Source organism: Microtus oregoni, unplaced genomic scaffold (assembly GCF_018167655.1).
Source record: "Microtus oregoni isolate MIOR12 unplaced genomic scaffold, Mior012 000003F_ref0000135, whole genome shotgun sequence".
In the NCBI taxonomy this organism is placed as follows: Eukaryota; Metazoa; Chordata; class Mammalia; order Rodentia; family Cricetidae; genus Microtus; species Microtus oregoni.
The window spans coordinates 4,166,457-4,192,743 of NW_024543062.1; the positions used below are offsets into that span (position 1 = coordinate 4,166,457).

The 26,287-nt window shown below is 50.8% G+C and overlaps 1 protein-coding gene across 4 annotated transcripts in view; it reads left to right on the plus strand.

Annotated features, from left to right (window-relative positions):
- Prkar1b (protein kinase cAMP-dependent type I regulatory subunit beta) overlaps positions 1–26,287 on the plus strand; it is a 137,914-nt gene that overhangs the window by 86,436 nt on the left and 25,191 nt on the right. For all 4 annotated transcript variants that reach the window (XM_041648349.1, XM_041648348.1, XM_041648347.1 and 1 more), the window contains exons 5-7: positions 7,080–7,141; positions 7,826–7,872; positions 18,617–18,775. In XM_041648349.1, the coding sequence (XP_041504283.1) occupies positions 7,080–7,141; positions 7,826–7,872; positions 18,617–18,775 (268 nt within the window). The remainder of the gene's footprint in view (positions 1–7,079; positions 7,142–7,825; positions 7,873–18,616; positions 18,776–26,287) is intronic.

The following is a 26,287-nucleotide window of genomic DNA, read 5'->3' on the forward strand; positions in this document are numbered from 1 at the left end:
GAGGTATGGCTCAGTTGGTAAAGTGTTTGCTGTCCAAGCCAGAGGCTGATTTTGGACCCCAGCACTCGCATAGAAGCTGGTCTATGATCCGACAACTGGGGAGGAAGAAGCATGAGGATCCCTGGGCTTCCCTGCTAGTCAGCCAAGTTGAATCAGTGAGACCCAGACAAGGGAGAGACCCCTATCTCAAAAAATAAAGTGGAGGGCTGGCAGGATGCAGAGTTAATAAAAAGACTTGCTGCCAAACCCAGCATCCTGAATTTGATTCCCAAAATCAACATGGTGGGAGGGGTGACTTCTGCATGTCCTCTGACTGTCTCATTCCCGCTGTAGCACATGTACATTGGGGCACACTCAAATACATGCACACACGTGTGCACCCATGTGGTGGCTCAGTCCAGCCCCTCTCCCCGAGGTAGCTGTGTAGTATCGTGGCATGCAGTTAGGCCGATTGTTTCATTATATGTATATTGAGACAGAGTCCCTCTGTGTAGCCCTGGCTGTCGTGGAGCTTGCTATATAGACCCGCTTGGCCTTAGACTCACAGAGCTCTGCATTCCTCTGCCTTCCAAGTACTGGGATTGCATTTTTTTTTAGGTTGTGTTGCTCCGTTAGTCAGCTTTTCCACTGATAACATCATAAACATCTTTTTCCCTTATCACATGCATCACTGGTTTTTAAGGTTTTTGTTTTATTATGTGTGTGTGTGTGTATATATATATATATATATATATATATATATATATATATATATGCTTGTTTGTGTGAGTACAAGGTGCCTGCAGAGGCAAGAAGATAACATCTTCCTGAGTGGAGTTACAGGTGGTTGTGAACCATCTGACATTGGTGCTGGGAATCGAACTTGAGTCCTGTGTAAGAGCAGCAAGTGCTCTTAACCACAGAGTGTTTCTGTGGCCCTGCACCACACAACACTACACTTTGTAAAGGTACCATGACTGAAAAAAAAATTTTTTTTTTTTTTGAGACAGGGACTCACTATGGAGCCCTAACTGGCTTTGGACTCACAGAGATCCACTTGCCTTTAATCCTGAGTTCTGGAGTTAAAGGTGTGTGCCAGCCCACCTGGCCTAGTACAGGATTTTTAATACATCGGACGTGCATTCTGAACTTTGCGTTGTGTAAGGAATGTCCTGGTGTCTATCACTGGATACACACCTTTTCATGTTTTCAAATCATGGGGGTTCCTCAGTGTGGAGATCGTGGGCTCAAGGCAGGCAGTGCCGCAGCTTTTGCTATTTGCTGTGCATCTCAAGAAAGATTGCATCGTCCTTCTGTGTACGCACTACTCACTGTCCTGTCCCTCTGCATTCTTTCCTTAGCCCTATCCTCTTATCCACCCACATGTGCTTTGTCCATCACCCACCATCCATTCACCTGTCCATCCATCTGTCCCATTATCCACCCATGCGTCCATCTGTCCACCTACCTATCCACTACTGCCCATTCGCCTGTCCACTTCATCCATACATCTGTCTATCCACCGACCCATCTCTAATGTTTATCTACCATCCATCTAGCCTGCCCTGGGTTACCACTCCCTCCCTGAGCATCCACAAAGGAGGCCTGTTATTGCCTCATGCACCTCTGTTCTCCCTTCTATATGGGTGAAAATGCATGACTTTCTTTTCTTCTTTCGCCTCATTCTGTAGTCTGCCCACTAGTTCATCGTTTATCCACTATCCATCCACCCGTCCGTCCGTCCATCTGTCCATCCATCCATCCATCCCTCCATCCATCCATATATCCACCCACCCATCCGTCTGTTCATCCATCCATACATCTGTCCATCAGTCACATGTCCACCCATCTGTTTGTCCATTCTTCCATCCACTCATCCACTCACTTGCTCATTTATGTGTATGTCTGTCTATCCACTCATCCATCCTTCCCTCACCTGTCCGTACATCCATCTACTCATCTATCCATTCATTCTTTCATCCCTTCATCTACCTACTTGTCTACCCATCCTTTCACCCACTTGGCCATCCACGCATCCATTCATTCACCTGCCCACCCACCTGTCCCTAGTCACCTGTCCATTCCCTTATTCATTTAGGCCGAGAAGCACCAGAGCTGAGGTGATGCAGGAGGGAAAGACATTGGTGAGGAATGATGGCCTAGGTAAAGACTTTCAAAAGGTTTATACTCTTAGCCACAGGCCTGGTGAGAGCTGGGATAAGGTTACATAGTGTTCCCATCTTCCCTAACTGGAAGCAGAGGTCATTACTATTCCAACTTTGTTAGGACAGGTGTGCATAGACCAGTATATTATTTGTGTTTTAATAAATAAAGCTTCTTGAAGGTCAGTGCAAAGCAGCCACACTAGTCAGCCATATAGGCCAGGCAGTGATTGCATACACCTTTAATCCCAGCAGCCACTAGTTAGCCATAAAGGCCAGGCAGTGGTGGTGCACACCTTTAATCCCAGCACTAGAGAGGAACATAAGGCAGGATGAGACAGGAGCTTGTTCTCTTTCAGTCTGATGATTTCATAGAGATAAGAGCTCTCTAGTGGCTTGGCGGCTTGGCTTCTCTGATCTTCAGGCTGAATTCCAATTCTGTCTCTGGGTTTTATTATTTGTGCTACAGACCAGAGTTGGCCAAAAGGATTCAGGGCAGCGTCAGGCTTTCAGTTCCTCCAGTGGTGATCTGGTTGCCTTCCCTGTAGGCCTGACCGAAGGCTTCCTGCGCCCCAGAGCCCAGCCCAGCCACTGCTGCACTGTGAGCAGCCAGTATTGCTGACAGGGAGGGTGGGTTGGTCAGGTTTCCAAATGTGAGGCTGTTTATGATTTCTGCCTGTGGCTTTTCTTGAACCCTTTGGAGGTGACTTCCGGATCAGAGTGGAAACCTGTTTTCCTTTTTACAGGCAGAGGAGGCCAGTGTGTTTTAATGCCATTAAGTGCTGAGAGAGAGGAGAAGGGATTAGGTTTGTCTAAAGTTGGAAGGAGGCAAGGGGAGTGGGTAGAGCCATTGAATGAGCTTGTTGAGTCTTCTCAAGGGGTGTCAGGTTTCTCAAAAGGAAACCTGGCTTCTAAGCCTCTGTGGTAAGTGAGACCCAGCCTGGCTGCTCCGGTGGCATTTTTTGGCGTCTCCATGTCCCCAGTTTGCTTCTGCGATGGGCATGCAGCTGGACAGTGGAGGGGACATTGGCGTGCTCACAGAGATGTGGGGTCGTTCAGTGATGTTTGACGAAAGGCCGCTCCAGGTGTGTGCAAACATCTGTGACTGACACCAAGAGCCAGACTCAGTTGGGGGTTGCTGTTTGCCCAGAAAACATTTTCAGTCCATTCCCGCCTTGGCCAACTCAGGCAGAAGTGCAAGTGGAAGCAAGCCCCGTATAACAGGGAGATGTGATCATATTTATCTGCCCTCGTCTTGCAGAGCTCTGGAATGTTCATCATGGCCCACTATGTGATTACATAAACATGGGAATATCTGGAAAGTCCTCAGGGCAGGGAGGGATGACTGAAAGGAGTCTAAGAGCACGAGGAAGCCGCACCAGAAGCTGTGCTAAGCTGTGCTAGCTGGCTCGCAGCACTAGGAGGCTGAAGTAGGAGGACCATTGTGAGTTCAAGGCCAGCCTGGGCTACAGTGTGAGGCCAAAGAAGAAAAGGAAGTTGCTAGATTGGTGCATTTTCCCCAGAAAAGAGGGAGAACAGAGGTGCACAAGGCAGTGGATGCTCAGGCAGGGAATGACAGACAACCCAGGGCAGGCTGGGGTGGCACTGATACTGGCTACGCATCATGCTCTGAGGATCAGGAAGGTGAACTTGCACCTTCCAGACTCAGTAACATCTCAGCAGAGAAGTGTCCGACGCCAGGATGATGAAGGAAGCAGCTGCCTGAGTAGGCGGGTGGGGCGTACACAGGGTCTAATTACTTACAGAATAAAATTATATACCTTATATACATGATATGCATACACACATACACATTGCTTATATATGTATACACGCACATATATAGACGTATCGATATCATACAGATATATATGTGCATGTATATGCATGCATATATTCCACCCCTGAGTAAAGCTCAGTGGATAAAGTGTGTGTTGCACAAGTGTGAAGACCTGGGTTCAAACCCCAGAGCCCAAGTGTGGTAGCAGGCCCTTGTAACCTCAGCCACAGGGAGGCAGAGACAGGAAGATATTTAGGGCTTACCAGCCAGGATCCAGGTTCAGTGAGAGAGATTCAGTCTCAAAAACCAAGATAGAGAGGGGCTCAGTAAGTAAGATTGTTTGCTGGGTAAGCATGAGGACCTGAGTTTGAATCCCTTGCACCATAAGGAAAAGCTGGGTGTGACTGCACATATACCTATCACCTCAGTGCTGTGGAGGCAGATACAGAAATAAGGCAGAGTGTGATAGAGCAGGACACCTGCTACCTGCCTCTGCTCTGGCCTCCATGCATGTGCAAAGGCACCTGTGCACCATACACACACACACACACACACACAGACACACACATAGACACACACACACACACACAGACACACACACACACCACACCACATATGTCCACATACATCAGGAGGAGAGTGATAGAGCAGGACACCTGCTACCCGCCTCTGCTCTGGCCTCCATGCATGTGCAAAGGCACCTGTGCACCATATACACAGAGAGAGAGAGAGACACACACACACATACCACACCACATATGTCCACATACATCAGGAGGAGAGTGATAGAGCAGGACACCTGCTACCCGCCTCTTACCTCCATACATGTGCAAAGGCACCTGTGCACCATGTATACACACACACACACACACACACACACACACACACACACACTCTACCATTATGAGCCAGGGATTATTATTTTAACATGGGAGGCACCAAAAGGTCATTTGTAAAAGACCTGCTCTTTCTCAGATCCTTGTTCTGTGGTTTTGAGGAAACGTATCCAGGCTGGATGGTTCCAGCAGATACTGGAGATGCTGTGGCCAAGAAGCACCCTGTCAGTAGCCAGAAAGCTAGAGCTGGCGTAAGACCTGCCCACAGCTCCCTTAACAACCACCTCCCTTCTCCCAGAGAGCACAGCAAACTAAAAACAACGTTGTTAGTGGGGTTGGGATGAAAAGCTCCAGAGAAGCATGTTTGAATAGAGAGAGAATAGCCAGGGCTTAAAACAAATAGATACAGGAGCTACTTATGACAATGGGTTCATTAGGACTTTTCCTGCCGTGTGCAATGCATTTGGGTCACTCCACCTCCCTTACCTGCTCTTCCTCCCCCACCTCGCCCACACCACCTGACCTTCCTTTTCTCACTTGTTTCTCTACTGTTTTGATGGCTCTTATTTCTCTGGTGACCGATGAGTGTCATTGAACCCTGTGTTTTCAGGAGCATGGCTGGGAGGGGCTTATCCACAGAAGCATGGGCAACTCACCAGTGGCTATACCACTGAAGAAAATCTCCCTCCCTCCCCCATCAGCCAGTAACTGTCTGTAAAGCCTCGGGGAGGGGTGGGACTTCATGAACCTTCCCCCAGAAACTATAAACTGTGCGTCCTTAGAAAGAGGGTGGAGCTTCATTGGCCACTCCCCTGGCAACTATTAACTATGACTCCTCAGCAAGGGGGCCTGGCCTGGTGTGTTCTTCCTTTATCCAGGATGGAATACTGACCAGGCTGATCTCTCACGGGTCTTGTAAAGAATTATTTATATTCTCTGAATGTTGGAACCAGAGCATGGAGCAGTCTGGATCTTTCATTTTGTATTTTCTTCCCAGAAGGCTTTGTATGTTCTCCAGCTCGAGAGACCTTGAGTTCCTCAGAGATTCGCCTCAACTTAGCAATCTGCATACACTCCTTTCTGAACAATCAGGGCAGACAGGGAAGTGTCCGATGTTTCCAAGCACTCACACTCCCTGGCTAGGGGTTCTGTACTTCTGCCTTAGCCTCCCCAGCATCATAGCCTCCTCTTCTGGGGACCCAGGGACCCCGGAGACAGGGAGGTCTCTGATGATGGACGTTGCATATCAGGAGAGTGGGCTAACATTTCTGATTGTTCCAGCGACTACGCTGGGGATAGGGCGTGTTTGGGATAAATGTGTCTGAGTTGCATGCCTCTACTGTTTCTGGCGACTCTGATAGCCCACTCCCCTCCCCCCCTTTGGCTTCTGTCCAACAGCCCATTTCACATCTGCCTTTAGAAGATGAAGCCACCAGGCTGCAGGGGTGGTCCAGAGGCCACTCTGAGCTCCCCAACGTTGGTAGCCTTCAGGGTCCACATGTCCTAGTGCATCTCTGCTCTGAACATAGGGGTGCTGAGTGATGGCTCGCTTCTGTACATTTTTGGAGTGTTTGAGAATTAAACCCAGGGCCTTTCACGTGCTAGGCAAGTGCTCTACCATTGAGTTACGTCCCCAGACCTCCTACATCTTTTCTGTGTCTGGAATTAAGAACATTCCTGTGGCTGTAAATATTTTCCTCAAGAGGAAAAAAGAAAAACAAAAGCCAGCAAATCCCACAGAATCAGGCTTGATGGCCATGTCCCAGCAGAGTTGTATTTATTGGCATGAGAAACATTCCTTACCTATTGTGACTTATTCTTCTAACTGGATTGTAAAAACAGTGCTCATAAAGTCAAGCCTTTCTTGTAAGAAGCCAGTCAGGGGCTGGAGAGGTGACTCCGTTGGTAGAGGGCTAGCCTGGCATGCAGACACCCTAGGTTTAATCTCTAGTACCTCATAAATCCAGAGTGGTGGCTATAATATCAGCACCGAGGAGGTGGAGGCAGGAGGGTCAGGCGTTAAGGTCATTCTTGGCTGCATAGTTTGACATACCGTCTCAAGAAAGCAAAGCATCCAGAAAAAGCTAAACAAGCAGATTGTGCCCGTCGACTGTGTGCAGAGCGCCCACGTGGCGCTGTGTGGCGGGGCTGGTGAAGGCCTTAATTCTTCTTTTATCTTTGAGGGGATCTCTTCCCCAAGGCCTGCAGACTCGATTCTGTGGGGCTGGGAGGTGGTAAGTGGACTGGACTGTGTATATGTTGTGGGAAGCAGGCTTACTAGGCTGGTGCCATCTACAGCTCCCGACTGTGTTTGTTTTTCAGTGACATATTTGATGCCATGTTTCCTGTCACTCACATCGCTGGGGAAACGGTTATACAGCAAGGTATGTTCCCCACCAGATGCTCATTATCTACCCTGTTCAACTTAAGAAACTTCCAGGGGTGGTGGGCGCTTGAGAGGCTGAGGCAGGAGGATTGTCATGAGTTCAAGGACAGTCTAGGCTATGGTGTGAGACTCAAAAACAATAAAAAATAAAAAGACAGTATTAGGAAAGCAGAGACAGGCAGGCCTTTGTGAGTTCAAGGCCAGCCTGGTGTACAGACCAAGTTCCAGGACAGCTAGGTTTACATAGTGAGAGAAAGAGAAAGGAGGGGGGAGGGAGAGGGAACAGAGGAGGAGGAGAGAAGGAAAAAGAAGAGAAAAAGAAACTAATGAAACACAGCACAATGGTAGTATAAGTCTGTCCTCACAGCAATTCGGGAGGTTGGGGCAGGGGGATTTCGAGTTCAAGACCAACCTGAAGAACTTAATGACTGAAAAGAGTTCTGCGGGAGGGGGCATGGCTCGTCGGTAGAGCCTTTGCTTGGCTGTGCATGAGGCCCTGGGTTCAATTCCAGTATGCAAGAAGGAGAGGGGGCCCCTATGCCCAGGAACCGGCACCCAGGGCTGGTATTTACTCGATACTGGTTGGCACACGTGGTTGCAAGGGTTCTTTGCCAGGCGGTTGAGAAGCTCAAACTCATTTCATTTTGTATTTTACATCTGCTGTCTCTTTGTTTTGTTGTAGGGAACGAAGGAGATAATTTCTATGTGATTGACCAAGGAGAAGTAGATGTGAGTATCCATCTCGGCTTCTAGACAGCCGGTCCTCTTTGCGTGCTTGGTTTTAAGACTTTACACAGATTTGTACTAGGTCTTGCACATGCAGGCTGAGAGCATTTCTTTCTGAGTAGATTCCCAATGTATTTGTGTATGTATATATGTATGTATGTATGTGTGTGTGTGTATGTATGTATGTATGTATGCATGCATTACTTATTGTGCTAAGGGTGAAATTTAGGACTTCCGACACTGAGGTTGGTTTTTCTGTCACCCACACACCAGTTTCTTACTGGGGGATTTAGACAGGAACTTTAGCGCTGAGCCACACCTCCAGCCTCATTTTAATTGCTTTATTCAAGACCAATAATGCATTTTATCTAAACAATGCTATAAGGCATGAAAGCCCAGTTGGGAAGGAGAGCTGCTTTAGGCAGGTGCAGGGCCAGTGGGGTTCTGTGTTGTTTATTGCTTTCACGCAGAGTCTGGGTGGAGGGCAGCCTAAGGTGTTCTGTTTGGCTAGCCCCTGCCAGCAAATGCCACACCAGCTTGCTGTGGATGTTCATGGTTGTCACGTGGGCAGGAATATCCATGTCTGGAGACCCTAGAGGTACTGATGTCACATGGGGTGACAGTCACATTTTGTGCCAGCATGCACCCATCCTCAGACAGCAAGCTTCGCTGAGGGACTCTCAGGACAAAGGGCTCACATGTTTATAGAGCCCTTCCCCACTGTAATGCTAGAAGCATCCCCTGCAGAGATCCCACCTGGTGCCTTCAGCCAAGTCCTCCTCCCTTCTACCTCCATGGCCACCCCTGCTCTGGCTGGAAGGGCCCTGGTTTCTTCATGTCTGAATCCCGTTCCCAGAGCATGTTTCCCTGAGTTGAGAGGCCTACTTCCTGTCCAAACCCTCTGTGGCTTTGTCTCTTTGACTATTTTTTTTTTTTTTTTTTTTTTTTTGAGACAGGGTCTCAGTTTGTAGCCCAGGGTATCTTCAAGCTCCCGGTAACCTTCCTGGGTCATCCTCCCAAGCGATATGATGGTGCTCATGAGCCACCACACATGCCTGTTTGTCTCTAGGTCAGTCTGGGGCCTTCGCTTGCCTCCAGAGTCTGACCACTGCTGCGGTGCCATGAATCTAAACTGGTACTACCCTTTGGGTGTCCCCCTACTTTCTTTTTCTCCCTTCAGGGTCCCATTCCATGTCAGATCTTCAGGGTGGGTGTCAACAGGCGCGCCATGTATCCTTCCCTGATGGTTCAGTTGCTCCTTTGAGGCTGCTTCCGTGGCCCACTTCTTGAAGGTTGGTCTCCAGATGGACCAGAGGATATGGGCAGAGTTTCCGCAGGACATTTTAAAGTCCTTAAGGTTGCTGGTCAGTTCCTAGGCCATCTCCAGAGTTATGGCTGGGCTGGGACTCAGCATAGACACATCTTTTCAGTTAGCCTTAGTTTGTGCCCCACCTGTCCGAGGGGACTTGCTCTGCCCTCCATGGTCTCAGAGGTGTCCAGGCCACACCCTGCCTGGTTCCTTGGGGTTAGGCAAGCTATTTTGGGCCTGGCCTCTGCTCCTGAGCCTCTGTCCAGCCGGGCTATTTCTGGGAAAAGCCTTTTCTGATTTCCCCAGCAGCCTGACTTTGTCCCACAATGCATTTCTGGGAACCGCACTGGCCCACCTGCTTCCGGAGCCACCACATAGGAAGTGACTCACCCTGGCGTCCAGAGGGGGGCACAGGCAGGGTTGACCTAGCGAATCTGACGCCTCAACCCCTGGGTCTGGGTCTCAGGGGAGGGAGGGCCTCCTGTCTCCCCAAACAAGGAAACTGAGTCGGGAGCTAGCGCTCTCTCGGGGGACTACTCACTCAGAGGAAGTGTGAGGTGGAAGATTTAAAAGTGGCTCTGATGCCACGTTCTGCTGTGACCAAGGTCACATCCTTCTGTTGTGCTTCAGTTAAAACAAACAAACAAAACAAACATCCATGAAAATCACAGCCCAGAAAACAACTGGGACCCTGCCCTACCCAGGTCAGGTCGGGTAGGGAGGAGGTGAGTGCTTGGTCCCTAGCAGTTTGTATAAGTGGATCACAAGGACTGGTCTCTCCAGCTCTCTGTTGGAAGTGGTGTTGATGGGTTGAGAGGCTGAAGGCTGAGAAGTGTGGGTGACTTGTTTCTAGTTTTTAGTTTATTATTGGTTTGGTTTTCATGTAGCACAGGCTGGCCCACACTTCCTATGTAGCCAAGGATGATCCTGAACCCTCAATCCCGCCTCCATTACCTCAGTGCTGTGCCAGGCATGGAATCCAGGGTTTCTGGGCATATCAGGGAAGCACTCGACCAGCTTCTCTAGTTTGCACCCATTGCTCCTCCGCTAAGCCCTGCTCTCAGGTTCCTGTCCACTCCTGGCTCCCCAAACCGCCACTCATTGCTTTCCTCTTGCTTCCTAAGTGTTTGCTAGCTCTTGCTCTCCTGGGCCGTGTCAGCTCCCTAGTACCCTGGAAATAGTAAACACGGTCCTGTCCTGGGGGTGGTGTGGTTGTCATCATGCGGTAGATGACAATCATCAGGAAGCTAATAAACAGGGTCTCACACCTCTGGGCCTCTGCTTTCCTGTCTTTTCTCCTTCTTACTTTTGTTCTACCGTGTAAACTCTTGTTCATCCTTCAATGCCCTCCAGACCCAGCTCCTCTGTTTGTGCTGGAGCACTGATAAATGCTGACCTAGTGAAAACAGAAAACCAAACCCTCCTCCAGTAGCCTGCCAGGGAGCCCATGTGGGTTCTGACCTAGCCCATCCATTCCCCCAACCCCCAAATGTACTGATGCCTCCTCCATCTTTTCCCTCTCCCTTCTTTTTTCCCCCTCTTCTTCCTCCTCCTCCATCTTTTTTCTTCTGGGTCACATGTATTCCAACCTGATCTCAAAGTCCTTGAAATGCCCTTGAACTTCTGATCCTCCTGCCTGTACCTACCTCCTGAGTGCTGGGCTTACCGACCTGGGTGGCCATATCTGGTTTATGTGGTGCCTGGGGATGGAACCCAGGGCTTCAAGCATACTAAACAAGACCTCTACCACCTGAGCCGTAGCTCCAGCCCGAAATGTGCTCTTCTTTGTGTTCACCAAAGTCACCTAGCATCTTTCAGTTCCATCTCAAAGACAAGGCTGGGGTGACCCCGGGGAATTTTGGATAAGTAAGTGCCCCCGAGGTTGTTTGACGGAGTCCCAGAACCTCACCCGTGTGCACCCACAGGAAGGCTGTGGGTCGGTCAGAGCCTTGTGTCACTAACCTTTCCCCCCGGGGCTGCCTCAGCTGTGCTAGGCTTCTTCCCAGAGAAGCGAACACGGAGGATTCCACAGGGATTCTCCCACGGAGCAGCCCCCTGCCCTCTTCCCGCTATCCCATCATTGTGTACTCTGTAGGCCCCACCTCAGCCTGTTCTTCTAGCAACCCTTTCAACCTCAAGGAAGCCCTCCACACCCACTCTGTGCCCTAGTACAGCAGCCATCTCCCTGGCCACCTTGTGTTCTTGATTCCATGAGTCTGTGGTTTTCCCCAGAGGCCCCCGAGCCACGCGCTGTGGAACACCCCCAGGTCTGGCCAAGGAGCAGGGAATCATAGTCCTTGGGGGGCCCGTGGTGCGCTCAGTGTTTTAGTCTGTGCCCTTTCATCTACTTCCAGAAGCCGGTCGCTACCACAGTGTCCCCCAAATCCTGCAAAATGGGCAAGTTACACGAACTGATGAGTCTGACCGCCCTCGAATGCAGCGTGTGAGGTGGATGGGACTGGCAGGATCCCATGTCCCCAACTCCACCATTTCAAGGCAGAACTGAGGATCCCCAAAGTCACAGCTTATCTGAATAGCACCCTTCCAGCCCCCCCCCCCCGTTTGGCTCCAGTGAGACCACAAGTGGCCAGGCAGGGAGTTTCCGCGGCCGCTGCTTGGCCCCACTGCCTTCCAATGATGGTCAGATCTCTAGCTGGTCTCCTGCCAGCCTGGAGACATGTGGAGGCGATTTTGTGGAGGAAAAACTGAGCTCACCTTCACAAAACTGCACTTCTTCAAATACATTGTCTCGGCAGATCTGCCCTCCCTCCCTCCCTTCCCTGCCGGGAGGGTCAGGTTCAAAGGCGGCTTAGAGGCCCTTGCTGGACCCTGGCTGGCCAGACCAGGATGTCTGGGCATCGTGGGTGGATGCTGCTTCCTGGCTAAAGCCTTGAGTTTAGGATGTAGAGGCTGCGGGTGGTGCAAAGACCAAACCTGTGAGTGGGTGCATCCGGCCTCGCCTCCCCACAGCGCTGTGCAAAAGTCCCCAACACCTCCATCAATCTCTCAGACTTTCCAGTGGGAACAGGGGTGGGTGGCAGGGTGCACCCACAGGGCTGGGCACAGAGGAGACTGGACTATGATGTGGGAGATGCAGGGTAAACACACAGGAGCCGTCAAGGAAGGCCACGTTTAAAGGAATCAAAGAGTGCCCAGTAAGGGGCTGGGAGTGAGAATCTGGCATGTCGGTCCCTGCTGAGTTATGGGGCATACATGCCTATAATGCTGTGGTTACTCTCAAGAAGCTTCTATGGCCTCAGCACTGTATTGTGTGACCCCCTCCCTCAGGCCAGGCAGATCTGTGAGGATGCCATCAGGTCGGCAATGATTCTTCCTTTACCTGGGTGGGGGACATGAGAGGGTCATCAGCTTCACCCCTGCAGGCAAAATCCGCACCGTTCCTTCCAGGCAGGCCAGTGCACTAGGGTTTCTGGAGCACCCCTCCAGGATGGACACTGTCCTCCCACTAACAGTGCCCTAGAGGACCATGGGACGAAAGGCCTAACATTCAGTCTTGGTTAAAATCATGGCTTTCCACAAAGACTCTGTAAAATGCCAGGCAATGTGTGTACATTTGCCAAGAGCTATAATCCATTTTTTTTCTAGTAGTAGAAAAATAGTTTCCAACTTATCTTAATCACGGAACACAGCATTTCTGCTGAAAAAGACTCTCAACTGCCGGCACACAGGGTTGGGAGTGGGGCCCAGAGTCTTCCTTGGTTGTCTTTAGACTTCTTGTTTGGGGGTCCCCCCATCCTTTCTAAGGTTCATGCTGTCCCTGTGGCTTTTAGGTAGGCAGGATTCCTCCTGTTTCAGAAGAGGGTCTCACCTCAGAGGTGCCTCCCTTCCTGGCAGCATGGTGTGCCCCTAGGAACCAGGCGTCCGCGGGCATCACTGGTCCAGGAGTCGGGCTGGGGGCTATTCAGTTTGCCAGAGTTTCCGGGTGAGCACGCATGTTTAAATTGTTCAAGTGCTCAGAGCTTGAGGTGATGCGGTCATCAGTGCAGCTGTCACCATGACCCATTGGCAGAACCCTTTCCTCTGTGAGTGTAGGGGAGGGGGTGGAGGACACATGTCTGTGGAGGCCAGTGCTTAACCTCGGGTGTCTTTATCAGTCACTGCCCACCTTCTTTTTTGAGCGAGGGTCTCTCATTGGCCGGGGACATTTAAGTCAACCAGGCTTAGCTGGCCCACAAAACCTCAGGTATCCACCTGCCTCCACCTCTCCAGCGCTGGAATTACAGGCACATACCATCACACCTGACTTTATGAAACATGGTTTCTGGCAATGGAACTCAGGTCCTCACATTCCCACAGTGAGCTCTTATCCACTGACCTGCCTTCCCATCCTCCTCCTGCCTGAACTGCCTTACTGATTCTCTTTTGGCCCCTTTAATCAGTCGCTCCATAGCCCCACCCCAGCCCCTGACTCTCCCCTTCCTAATTCCTACCCCTAGAAATCTGATTCCTGGGGTTGGAGAGACCTGGATGCTCTCCTAGAGAACCTGGATCCCATTCCTATCGTCCACATGGCAGCTCATAACTGTCTGTAACTTCAGTTCCAGGGTTCCATACCTCTTTTTCTGCCTGCACAGACTTACATGTAGGCAAAACACCCCTACACGTCGAAATGAAAATCTAAAAATAACCTGACTCTCCTGGGGCCTATTAGTGACGTCATACAGCATCTATCCTAGGTCTTCTTGTAGCTGAGCAAAACATACTCCAGGTCCATCATCCGTTCACACAATGCATGTGTCAGAACATTCCATTTAAGGGTGAGTAGTATTTCACTGCCGGCATGTGCCACGTTTTCTCTCTGAGCATCCTTATGGGCTCTTGTAAGTTATGCTGCAGCAAACATGAATGTGTGAATGCCTCCTGGAGCCCTGCTTTCCAAAGGGCTGTGACGTTTCAATTACGAATTTGTTGAATGCAGAGCTGGCTGTGCCATTTTCCTGCAGGGCTTGGAACCTCCCAAGCTTATTTTACCCCCACACAACATATCATCCTCAGGTCCTTGGTAGCCTCTTAAGGTCACAGGGTATTGAATGTTGACTGACAGTCAGTGTGCCTGGAGAGTTGAAGGTGTTAGAGTCTGAGGCACCCCAAATGCTGTGCTGTTCTAGTGGGGATGGGTGACCCAGGCTGCACGGTGCTGGCAGTCCCCTGGACTCTTAGGCTCATGCAGATCTCATGTGACTCCACTTTGGGGTTCATGTTGGGGTGCGGAAATCAGCAGCTGACTCCAGACTTGGGGTCTTGACCTGGCATGTCTTAGGGTTCCCAGGAACTGCATGAGGTCTTGAGGAAGAACAAGAGAGGGCCACACCCAGGATGGATTGGCTCCAAGGAGGAGCGGGACCCTCACTGACCCGATGACTACCCAGGAGTTGTCTGGAGACATAAACCAGGAATGAAAATCTTGTGCCCCAGCTCTTGTGATCGTCCTCACTTCCCCACTGCTACCTTGCACACTTGATCTGAAGTGCTTGGGAAGGGAGGCGGAGCTAGTCCTGGCCCAAACCCCTGGGCCCATGGCAACCTTGGTTCATCTGCGCCAGGAGGGTGATGTTTACTGGTCCTGGAGTCCCGGTGCTCCAAAAATCCAGTGATCCTTGGGCACTCTGTCAAGACTTTATGGCACAGGTGACCTTCTGCCATCCAGCCGCCTCTGGCTACCTTTGGGCACACTACAGTCTGAACAGGCATTGCCATGAGTCCCCTAAAAGCATGCAGAGTCTAGGCCACCCCAGGGGTCTGAATTCAGAGTCTTTTATGGTTTCCCTTCTTTTTTGTTCTAGTGTGTATGTCCACACATATGTGTGCAATGTGCGTGTGTCCATGTGTGTGTGCATGCATATGGAAGCTAGGAGTCAACCTGTCATTCCTCACGTACCATTCATTTTGTTTTGTAAATTTAATTTTATTTATTGTATCGTGTGTGTGTGTGTGTGTGTGTGTGAGAGAGAGAGAGAGAGAGAGAGAGAGAGAGAGAGAGAGGTGGGGTGGGGTGGGGGGATGCTTTTGACACCACATATCTGGAGGCCAATGTGGAATCAGTCCTCTCTTTTCACCTTTACATGGGTCCCAGGGATCAAACTCGGGTCGTCAGGCTTGTGTGGCAAGTACTTCTCTGTGGAGGCATCCTGTCAGTCCTACTTGTTGTTTGATTAACACAGAGTCTCTCACTAGCCCGGAACTCAATGATTTCTGTTGGAGCGCGGACTAATGTGCCCCAGAGATCACCCTCTCCCCCAGCGCTCTCTCCCCAGATGCCCTCTCCCCAGGCCACCGTGCCCAGAGGTTCTTGAGTTTGCAAGGCAAACGCTTTATCAGTGGAACAATTTCTTCAGCCTTGCTTTTTTCCTTTTTTTAGACAGTGCCTCTGTAGCCTAGGCTAGCCTTATGTTCCCAATTCCCCAGACTCAGTTTCTCAAGCACACATGGGCCCCCATACCAGCTTTCTATATCTATGGCATTTGCCTGTGGCCCATGTCTCTGCTATTCGGATGCTGCACTGCAGATGGGAATCAGTCATCTATTGCAGATTTCTTAGAGGTGAGAAGGCGCCCGGGTCAGAGGGCCACTCACTGAGCAGAGGCTGGACAGGGACAGGCAGGAAGGAGGAAGGCAAGCAGGGCAGAACGGCAGAGGCCAGTTCAGCTGGAGAACCGTTGGCTCCTAGTGTGGCATAATGTAGCCCAGTGGGGCCTCCCACCATTTTTCTCTTAAAGGAAGAAAAAACAAAAACTGGAACCAAACAAGAGTAGCCCCTTTGCGTACCAGCTGGGTGGAGGAGCTGTGACAGAGGCCAGTGTGCACAGAAGGATGGCCCTTTGTCCTCCGGGTGGCCCTGGAGGACACAATGGTTTCCTCTGACACTGTGAGGGATTCCCTAGGCTTGAGGCTCTGGGGTGAGGGAGGGTAGTCACTGTAGAGGGTCCCTGCTCCCTTGGTCATGTCCCAGGGCAGACACACTTACTCTTCCTTTCGGGAGTTGATCAGCTGGTATGTTGTATTCCCAGAGGCTCAGTAATCTGGGGAAGGTGGCGTTATGTCCCTTCTCCCACTTGGGGGTAGTCACTGGGGTGGGGGGCTTCCTCCATCCCTGTGCTATAAAGAGAGAGACTAGCCAACTGGCAACTCACCAGTGGGGACTTGTGTGTCCTACACACCTCTCCCAACCCCAAGAGCATCTGTACTTACGATTCAGCCCAAGATGACACGTGGGGACAGAAGTGTGGTGGGGTCAGAGCAGCCTCGAGGAAATGCTTCAGTAGCACGTGCTGCCGCTGAGCCAACGGGTGTGCCTGACACAACGGATGATGCCTCGGATCCTCATCAGAGCAAAGCAAGGATATTCACCGGAAGAATGTTTCTGATGCCCGGGTGGTAGTGCATGCCTATAATCCCATGTCTCTGGAGGCTGCAACAGGAGATTTTTGCCAAGTTAAGGGACAGCATGGACTACAGAGGGAAAGTCTGTCTCAAAACGGGGAGAGGTTGGGAATATGGCTCAGTAGTAGGTGTGTGTCTAGAATACTTCAGAGAGAAGCTAAATACACGGCTCAGTGGTAGAGCCCCGGCCTAGAATCCCCCAGTGAGGGGGCTGGTGTGCAAGGCCTTGTGTTCAACCCCTGGCACCACAAGAAGCAATAAAAACAATGATCCTGGCAGCGTCGTGTCGTTATGACAACCCAAGTTCATTTAGGCTCTAAGACTAAAGGAACCAAGTGGCAGACTGAGGGTGGCACTGAGGAGGTCCTGGGAGGGATGTGCATCTTCACTGAGCTACATGCTCAGATTCGGGGGGCGGGGTTTGCCACCTGCAAGTTAACTCTCCATGCATCAGGTCCTGCAGAAGCCTAGGCAAGGTGGCAATGCCAGCTCTGAGACCAGAGGGGAGGCTGTGCCCTACCTTTCCTGGGCTGTGGAAATGAAGTAAGGCCCTGAGGGTATACTCTGCCTTCTGTAAACTCTTGTCTGAATTCCCAGATCACTCCCCTCCCCCTCTTTTCCCTTCCCCATTCCCTATAGCATTTGGTGGCATTGTTTTCAGATTCTTTGTGGATCTTTTTGGCTCTAGATTTGTTGTTGTTTTTGTTACTTTTTGCTTTTTTGTTTGTTTTGATTTTGTTTGTTTGGTTGGTTTTTTTGAGATAAGACCTCCCTCTATAACTGAAACTGGTCTGGAGCCCGTCATCCACCTGCCTCAGCCTAAGGTGACAGGTGTATGACACCCTCTTTGAGAGTTTTTAAGGGCAAGATGTACCTGCCTCTTCCTCTCCAAGCACCCTAGCTCCCTTTGGGGTTTGGGGAACCCACCAGGCCAGGTGGGAGGAGCATACATCCCATCTGGTAGAGTCCTGTCTTTGGGAGGCCCTGACTTTCCCAACCCCCCATCTTTGTAGCTAGCCAGTCCCTCTCCATGCCTTGCTCACTTCATCGTGGTGTTACAACCATCACCTGTGAGGCTTTCTCTTTCAGACAGAAATCTCTGTGCCTCAGTTATTACCGGATAATGAGACATTGATTTCAATAAGAATCACTTCCATGATTCATCACAATCCATTCTTCGGGTACACACCCGTTTTAGCAGTGGGAACGGTTCTGTATGCTCATTGAGACGCTGAGGGAGAAAGCATGCATTGTGTTAATTTATAGTAACCGAGCTGCATAATCGCCCCGGCAATGAACAATCTGCCCATTCTGTGTACTGGTTGGGTGTGGGCCCCCCAAGGTCTGTGCATAGTGCACACTCTGTGCAGGGTGCGTCGCCCGCGCGGTCTGAAAGGGAATCTTGTCCCGGCTTCTTCTCGGTGCAGCTTGGTAGTGATGCTTGGCCCGGGGGCTCAGCTAGGCCACTGGCCAAAAGACTTGGGTACTTGCCTTGGTGGCAAAGTTCCAGAGGAGAAGGGGACAGTCAGTGTTCACCCACAGGGGTGGGACAAGGGGGGGTCAGAGGGATACTCAAGCAGAGGGACTCCTGAGTTGCCAGAGAGGACAGGCAGTTTTGTAAACAGGAAAGGCAAGAGACAGGATGTTCGTCTGGGTCTATGTATAATGGTAGAACAACTCATTGGGGTTCAGTCAGAAAAACTGGGGCTCAGAGGGACTGAGAGGTGATCCCCGGATGGGCAAGCTGCCCAGGAGGTAGCTGGCACACATTGTGTTCTGCCCTCTGGTCCTGACCTGCTCTTTGATGTTGTGTGCTGCCCAGGTGTGGCTCTGAGTAGGATGGGGTGAGGTGGGATGAGAGCTCCTTGGAGCGTGGTTAGCCCGTGGTTATGTCCAGAGCAGGATTGTGCAAGAAGTGGTCCAAGAGCTTTGCAAGGCTCCGATCAATTCTCACTAGGATGGACTGTGGATTCCCCATAGAGGAAGCAGTCATTGTGACACACATGTCTCACGGCCTTTCTCTTCTTTTTTCTGAAGGTGTATGTGAACGGCGAATGGGTTACCAACATCAGTGAGGGGGGAAGCTTTGGAGAGCTGGCTCTCATTTATGGCACCCCCAGAGCAGCCACCGTGAAGGCCAAAACGGACCTCAAGCTCTGGGGCATCGATCGTGACAGCTACAGGCGCATCCTCATGGTGAGTGGAACCCTGACCAGGGGCTCGAGGGGAGGAGGCACGGCAGTAGAGTCTACACCACCAGAAACCCGGGTCTCAGGTCAAGATGTATCTGCCTAGTAGACACAGCCCTTGCCATGAGTGCAAAGTATCAGAAAAAGTTTGGGGAGCTTTTTAACAGGAAGTTAGCTGGGAATGTCTCTATTGTGTTCCCCATTTAAAACAGGAAGATAGCTGGGAATCTCTATTGCAATCCCCCATTCTCTCTTTCCAGAGACTTAAGAATGTGGTTGTAGTGGCTGGATCTCCAGTCCTACCATTTAGGACCATGAGGTCACATGGAGGATAAAACTCAGAATCCTTTCAAGATGACTTTAGGGTAAAGGTTAAAAGGCACCATGGGGACACAGTGTACACAGGTCTTGGGGGTGGCTGCTGCTTGGAGAACCGCGGCCTGTATGGGGAACACCATGAGAAGAGAAGGAAAGTTTCATCCTAAGGAGTCAGGAGTGCTCCATCCTGAGGCCCCACAGCCCCCTCTGCAGCCCACCCTCCTGACCTCTGACACGGAGCTGCTAGGGTCACAGAGGGACCTTGGTCCGACTGGGACTCCAGATTGGGCATCCCAGTGAGAACTGAAGAGTGGCCATAGGCTGAGACGTTCCAGAGTGTTCCCCAGAATAGCTCAGGATGGAGCCCATGTGCCCAGTCACTGAGGTACAGAGGGCACATTCTGTTGTCTTGAGGTGATGCCAGCTCTTCTGTAGGACACACTCGTGGACCAGCACAGTCTTGGAAGGCAGCTGTCCCCAGGGCCAGCATGCTTGGCACGTCAGGGCTCCTGTACTGCTATGGGCACAAAGACACAGAAGAGACGGTACAGCACCATCGTCCTTGGTCTCCAACATGCTCCCGATCTGCAGGGACCTGCCTGTCCCAGTGGGAGGGTGTGATGGGGGATCCTCCCACCCTGCCAAAGGACACAGTCCCGGTCCCCTCTGAACACACCTGGCTTTGGAGTTGCACAAGCATTGTTTCCCTACCGTCTCCTCTACGCTCTGTCATTGCTGGCTGTGGGACTTTTGTGGTCAGGACTTTATATTCAGGAATGCTCTCAAATCGCAGAAGAAACTGGCATTTTCTTTGGGTTAATTTCAGATCCCCGGACACTAAGAATAGCCCCTTTGGGCTCCAGAATTGGCAGAGCTCTTGTGGAGAATTTGAATCCTGTCCGCACCCATCCCTGTCTAGGCAGATTTGGATACGTCCAAATCACCCCCACTGAGGGCTCCCGCCTTAGCATGGACTCACAGTGGGAGATGCAGAAAATGAAGAGTCACCAGTGTCCCAAGGGAGTTAGCTACAGGCCACAAGGTCAGCTCAGACTCCATATTCAAGTTGGAAGTCAGTGACTTCTAATTTGGAAATTTCCTAAGTGTCTCTCCTTGCTGCTTTGTCTAAGGGACACAGTGCCCAGTGTTGGGCAGAGTTGGGGGCATTGTCACCTGTAGGACTCAGGTGAGGGCTCAGCAGAGACCAACAGTCCACGAGTTTCTTTCCTTTTACTTAAGCCTTGGGCCCTGTGTTCGTCTGCCCCTTTTTGGGGACCTGTGTCTGCAGCTAGTGAGTTAGGAATTTTTAGTAGAGGGGCTGGATATGATTCAATTGGTACAAAGCCCTGGAGTCCATACCCAGCACTGCCTAAACCAGGCACAGTGGTCCACACCTATAATTCTAATACTCAGGAGGTGAACATCTAAGTCCAATGTCATCCTCAGTTACACAGCAACTTTGAGGCCAGCCTGGATTACATGACACCCTGTCTTCAAAGGCGGGGGTGAGGGTATCATATACAAAATTGAATTGTACAGGAGAAGTCATACTGGGGTCTTCCAAGACCTCTGTATGATGTGTTCTGAGTCCGTGGGAACTTGTGTCCTAAGCAGATATGGGTCCCCATTCCTAATGCCACTGACTCTGAAGGACCCACATCTTTACTGACTCTCTAAGCCAAGAACCAGGCTTCCTCCACTTCATAGCATAGGTGGTGTGACCCCTGCAATTTCAATGCACCACCTATCTCTTTTTTAAATTTTTTGAGATGAGCTTAGAGTCACCCAGTAACTCACAGGGGTTCACACTGCCTGGGAGTAGATGACCCCTCCACCCTTGCCCAGAGTGAGAACCCCAAGGCAGTGAGAAACTACATGCGCAAAAGTGGCTGAGAAATTTCTTCTGAACCGTTGCTTATGCTGCAGTGAAGGGGTGGGGGTGGGATATGTGCTCCGAGGCTTCAGGTGACAGAGAACCTTCTGTCAGGGCCAGCTCCTTGTCCTGGGTAACAAAGGTGGCCTGGCTAGGACAGTCTGTGCTGGGAGCTAGAATCACATCCCTGGTTCCAGTTCTTCTGAACCATGGGGTAGGCAGAGTTCACCATGTACAGGGTATGGTTCTCAGCATTGTGTGTGTGTGTGTGTGGGGGGGGGGGGAATAGGGTCTTTGGTCCCTGGTCTCATTGTCTTACCTGGAACACCCTGAGCAAGGCGGGCCCTCTGCATATTCGGCAACTATCAGCTTCTCCTGTCCACACAACGATCCTCTAACCCAGCCTCATGCCAGTTCGTTTGAGAGTCAGGCAGTCTCTGCAGGTGTGTGTGTGTGTGGGGGGGGGGGAGCAAGGAAAGACCCTAGGGACCGTGGGAGGCGAGTCTGTGCTCTGCCCTTCGGTGTCCCAAGGCCCATGGTCTTGGTCAGGATCTTGGCTGAGGTTTCCTTTCCTGTGACAAAATAGTTCAGTGAAAGGTTTAGGGGACAAAGGGCTTTATTCTGGCTCTGGCTCTGAGGTCCCATCCATCATGGCGGGGAGTCACAGCAGCTGGAGCCAGAGGCAGCTGGTCACCTCCCTGCCACAACCAAGGAGTGCTCTCTAAGAACTGGAGCCAGTACAAGTCGCTCTCCTTTGCCTTTAGTTCAGGACTAATCAAATGGTGCCGCCCACATTCCAGGTGGGCGTTCCCAGCTCCCTTAACACAATCAAGATAATCCCTCCCAGATGTGCTCACAGATTAACCCATACCAACATCATCCCTCACTGAGACTCCCTGGTGACTCTAGATTCTGTCATGTTGACATCCACGCTGCAGGTGCCAGGGGGACAGGCAGATGGAGGCCCTGTACCAAGCTGGCTACTTGGGGAGAAAGCTGAGCTAGCCTCTGCAGACAGGTTCCTAGGCTGAGCCCCATTGGAGCCATCTTGGGTTTGCTGTCTTGCATGCTGTAAAGCCTACCAAACTGGGAATCCCCGGTGTCACCAAGAGGCTTAGCAGGTGACGGCTCAGCGTAGGAACAAAGCAGTCTGGCTTCACCTGCTAGCTGACCACTTCCCTAGGCTCCAGGACATTTTCAGCGTTATCCTGCCCACTGAACCAACATTAGCATCTGAGGTTCCTGGGTCACGACCTGCCTGCATTCCGCTGGGAGAGCTTAATTGCTAGGTGGTCAGTGGGGACTACACGGTTTCAAAAGAGATGCCTTTTTTAAGGGCTGGATAGCAGTAAAATGGTTTGGGCCAGGTCATTGAGCAGGCTGTTGCCACCGCAGCCACCCCAACTCGCACCCATCAGCAGACACAATAGTTCTGCGTCACCAGAGCCTGGACACTGGCTTTCCAGTTGTGCCATCGTGTTGTCATGGGAACAGACTTGTTCCAGCCTCCGCTGGCAGAACCATCGTCTAACCGTCAAGGTCTGGACAGCTGAGGACAACTTAATGCGGGACATTGAGTCCCTAGCCCTGTTGGGAACTAAGTTATTTTTCTCATTACTCTGACAAAATACTTAACCAAAGCAACTTAAGGTTATTGTGGCTCATGGCTTTAAGTACAGTCCTTCATGGGCCACAGTCAGGAAGGAGACAGAGAGAGAGAGAGATTCCTTTTTCTTTTGTACTCAATCCAGGACCCCAGCTCATAGAATAGTGGTGGTTTCTCCCATGTTTAGGATGGATCCTCCTATGAATAACCCAACTGGACATGCCCAGAGGTCTGTCTACTAGGAGAGTCTAGATCTTGTCAAACTGAGCATCAGGATTAACCATCATGGGTCTTTCCCTAGGAAGTCGACATCTTAGGGACATACATGCTGTGGGCGGAGACTGCCCAGACCCGAGATAATCACCCAGAAACCATATTAATTAAAACAATGCTTGGCCTATTAGCTTAGGATTCTTATTAATTAACTCTTAAAGCTTAAACGAACCCATTTCTATTATTCTGTGTATTGCCACAAGGCTGTGGCTTTCCAGGTAAAGTTCTGGTGTCTGTCTCCTTTGGCAGCTACATGGCTTCTCTCTGACTCCACCTACTTTCTCCCTGTATCTCTGTTCAGATTTCTTCGCCTGGCTTTATTTTGTCCTGCCATAGGCCCCAAGCAGATTCTTTATTAACCAATGGTAATAAAACGTATTCACAGCATACGGAGGGGAATCCCACATCAACATGTGACTCTGGGTTTCTAGGATTGAAACTTAGCCAGCTTATCAGTGCTGGTTTGAACCAGATTTGAGGGAGAAGTTGAGGCTCAAGGTTGGGGGTAGAGCTCGGGTCGTGTCACTGTATTGTGTGCCAGTCTCCATGGAGACCCTTTGGGGCAGGTTTTAATATTCCCATTGAGCAGATGAGGAAGCAGAACTGAAGCAGTCAGTGGGAATGGAGGCCCGAGCCCAGGCTTTCTGACAGCGAGCGCAAGCAAGCTCATCATCCTCCAACCTCCCCTAGGCTCGTCACTGGATATGCTCATGGGCTGCCCCTCCAAGCTCTGTTAGTATCCCTACACTACCTTACACTCACCCCCTGCTCCTGCCGGCATATGAATCTTGGTCATGACACCCACCACCTCAGTGTGTTCCCCAGAGTCCCATAGCACTGTTCTCGCTTCACCCTGTGCTTTGCCCAACCCCTTCTCTTTGTCCCCCATGTTCCTCTCCTCCATCACCCCCAACTGTTATATAAGACTGGTTTCTCCCTTGACACCCGACTACTGGTCTTTAAGTAGGAACTTCCTGGGCTGTTCACCCTACCTTCTAGGGTCCTCAAGTCAGGGTGGCAGGGTCTGGCTGGTAAGAGCTCTGGTGCCTGCAAATGCCTCTGTGTTTCCCCATAGGCATCACCCTTTCACTGTTGGTACATGATTACTCAGGGATAGATTTCTCTCTTGGCTCATCCTGCTTTAACTGGACTGTGGGTACTTGTATCTTTAAGAGGTACCCAGCCATGAACATCACACTCTGAGTGTCCTAGAGGGCACTGAGCTGCAGAGAGAGCAGTGAGCTGTCTCTGCCACTGACTGATAGGCACCCAGGGACTCCTCTGTGGCAGCTAGCCCCACCCCCGTGCATGTCTGTCTACATGGCATTGAGCCCTCTCCACCTGCATGGAAGCCTGTCTAAAAGCTACCTGTGTGGTTGCACACAGCTGCTGCTGGCTACTCCGCCTGCACCAGAGCATGGGAGGCTGATGATACTGTGGCTATGACATCAGACAGATTGGACCACCTTAGCTCTGCTTTCTGCCAGCCCCACGCCTGGGCACAGGGTGTGTGAGTCCCCCCCGTCCAGGGTGAGAATGGAGGTTGATCACGTGGTACAGCACATAGCAGTGGCTTCATGGACACAGCTGCAGTATGGCAGGCTGTGTGAACTCATGTTTATAATCCTGGCATTTGCGTTGGGAGGGGGGTAGTCGGGGAGCTGGAGACAGAATCACAGGGTCTAGGTCAGCCTGGATGATACAGTGAGTTCCAGGCTAGTGTGGGCAACAGAGTGAAACTATCCTTCAGCAAAGAAAAGAACCTTGGTTTAGTGGCACATAGCTTTCATCCCAGCATCCAGGAAGCAGAGGCACGCAGATCTCTGTGTTAGCAGCCAGCTTGATCTACATAGAGAGCTCCAGGACAGTAGTTTCAGCCCCCAACTCAGTGGACAGGATCCAAGCCGTGACCTTCTTTGGGCTTCTGTTTCCAATCCAGTAGAGATACAACAGCTGTCTCTCGGAGATGTGGGGGTCCATCAGCGGCTATGCCAGGGCAAGGTCTTGACTATGCCTCTTGAGTGGCTGGGCTGCAGGGGGCTGGTGCCCCTCGGTACCTATCTGCAGCATGACTCATCCCATTTCTAATGATTAGGGTCTTGTCTCCGGCTGATGCCCTCCTGTGTCAGAACAGGAAATAAAGAGCCTCAGCTTCTGAGCTGAGGTGTTGACAGCTTTGTCTGAGCAGTGGTTTGATGTCACAGAGGGAGAAAGGGGGTCCAGGTTAGAGACAGCAGCCGGGTCATGGACCTGATGAAGAACCTGAGACCTTGCAGAGGACATGATTATTCCAAGAACATGGGCACTGATGGGCTTCCTCTGCCTGGAAAGACAATGTGCTGACCCTCTCCAAGAGCCCTCTCCAGGTTACCCAGGAAGGTTCACACCATCATCTTCATGGTCACAGTCACTAACACCACCCTCTTTACTGTTACCATTGATCAGCGCCATTGCCAGCATCAGTAGCACCATCCTCCTCCTCCTCATCATCATCCTCATCACCATCCTCATCATCAGCATCATCATCACTGGCATCACCACCACCACCACCACCACCATTGTGACTATCAATGCATCATTGCCACCATCAACATCATCATCCCTGCCATCACCACCATTACCACCACCACTGTGATATCAATAGCATCATTGCCACCATCAACATTATCATCACTGCCATCACCACCAACACCATCATTATCATTATTATCAAAACCATCGTCACTATTATCAATACCATCATCACCATCATCATTACTGTCAACAACACTATCACCACCATCACCACCACCATTGTGACTATCATCAATATCATCATTGCCACCATCAGCATCATCATCACTGCCATCACCACCATCATCATCATCATTATTATCATTATCAAAACCATCATCACTATTATCAATACCATCATCACCATCATCATCCCTGCCAACAACACTATCACCACCATTACCATGAGGAGCAACAACAACTTAAATATTGAATCTCTGTCCTCGTAACAAAGGATTGAAACTTCTCATTTCCCTAGGTCTAGTAACATGAAAAGTACACCCAGATTTACCCTGTTCCTTTGCACTGAAGTGTCCATCCCCTCAGAAACTCAGCCTGGCCATGTGAGGCCCTAGGAGGGCATGGGAGGGCATCCATACCCTTATACCTTCACCTCCACTATTGTGTGGGCCTCAGGAAGCAGTAGGCTTCATATTCTTTCTGAAAGCTGGAAGCCCATGTCAGCCCCTAGTCTGTGTTCTGGATGCTGAGATCTCAGGAGATGAGCATCTCGAGGCAAACAACGGTTGACCTTGTCCACAGCTAGGGAGAACCCCATGCTCTGACCCTGTGGAAACTGTGGTTTGCCCTGGAGCCTCGAGGGCCCTTCCTCCTCACTGCATCGCTGCTCATATTTTTGTCATAGCTTTCCAGGGACTAGCATTGATTGCCACATG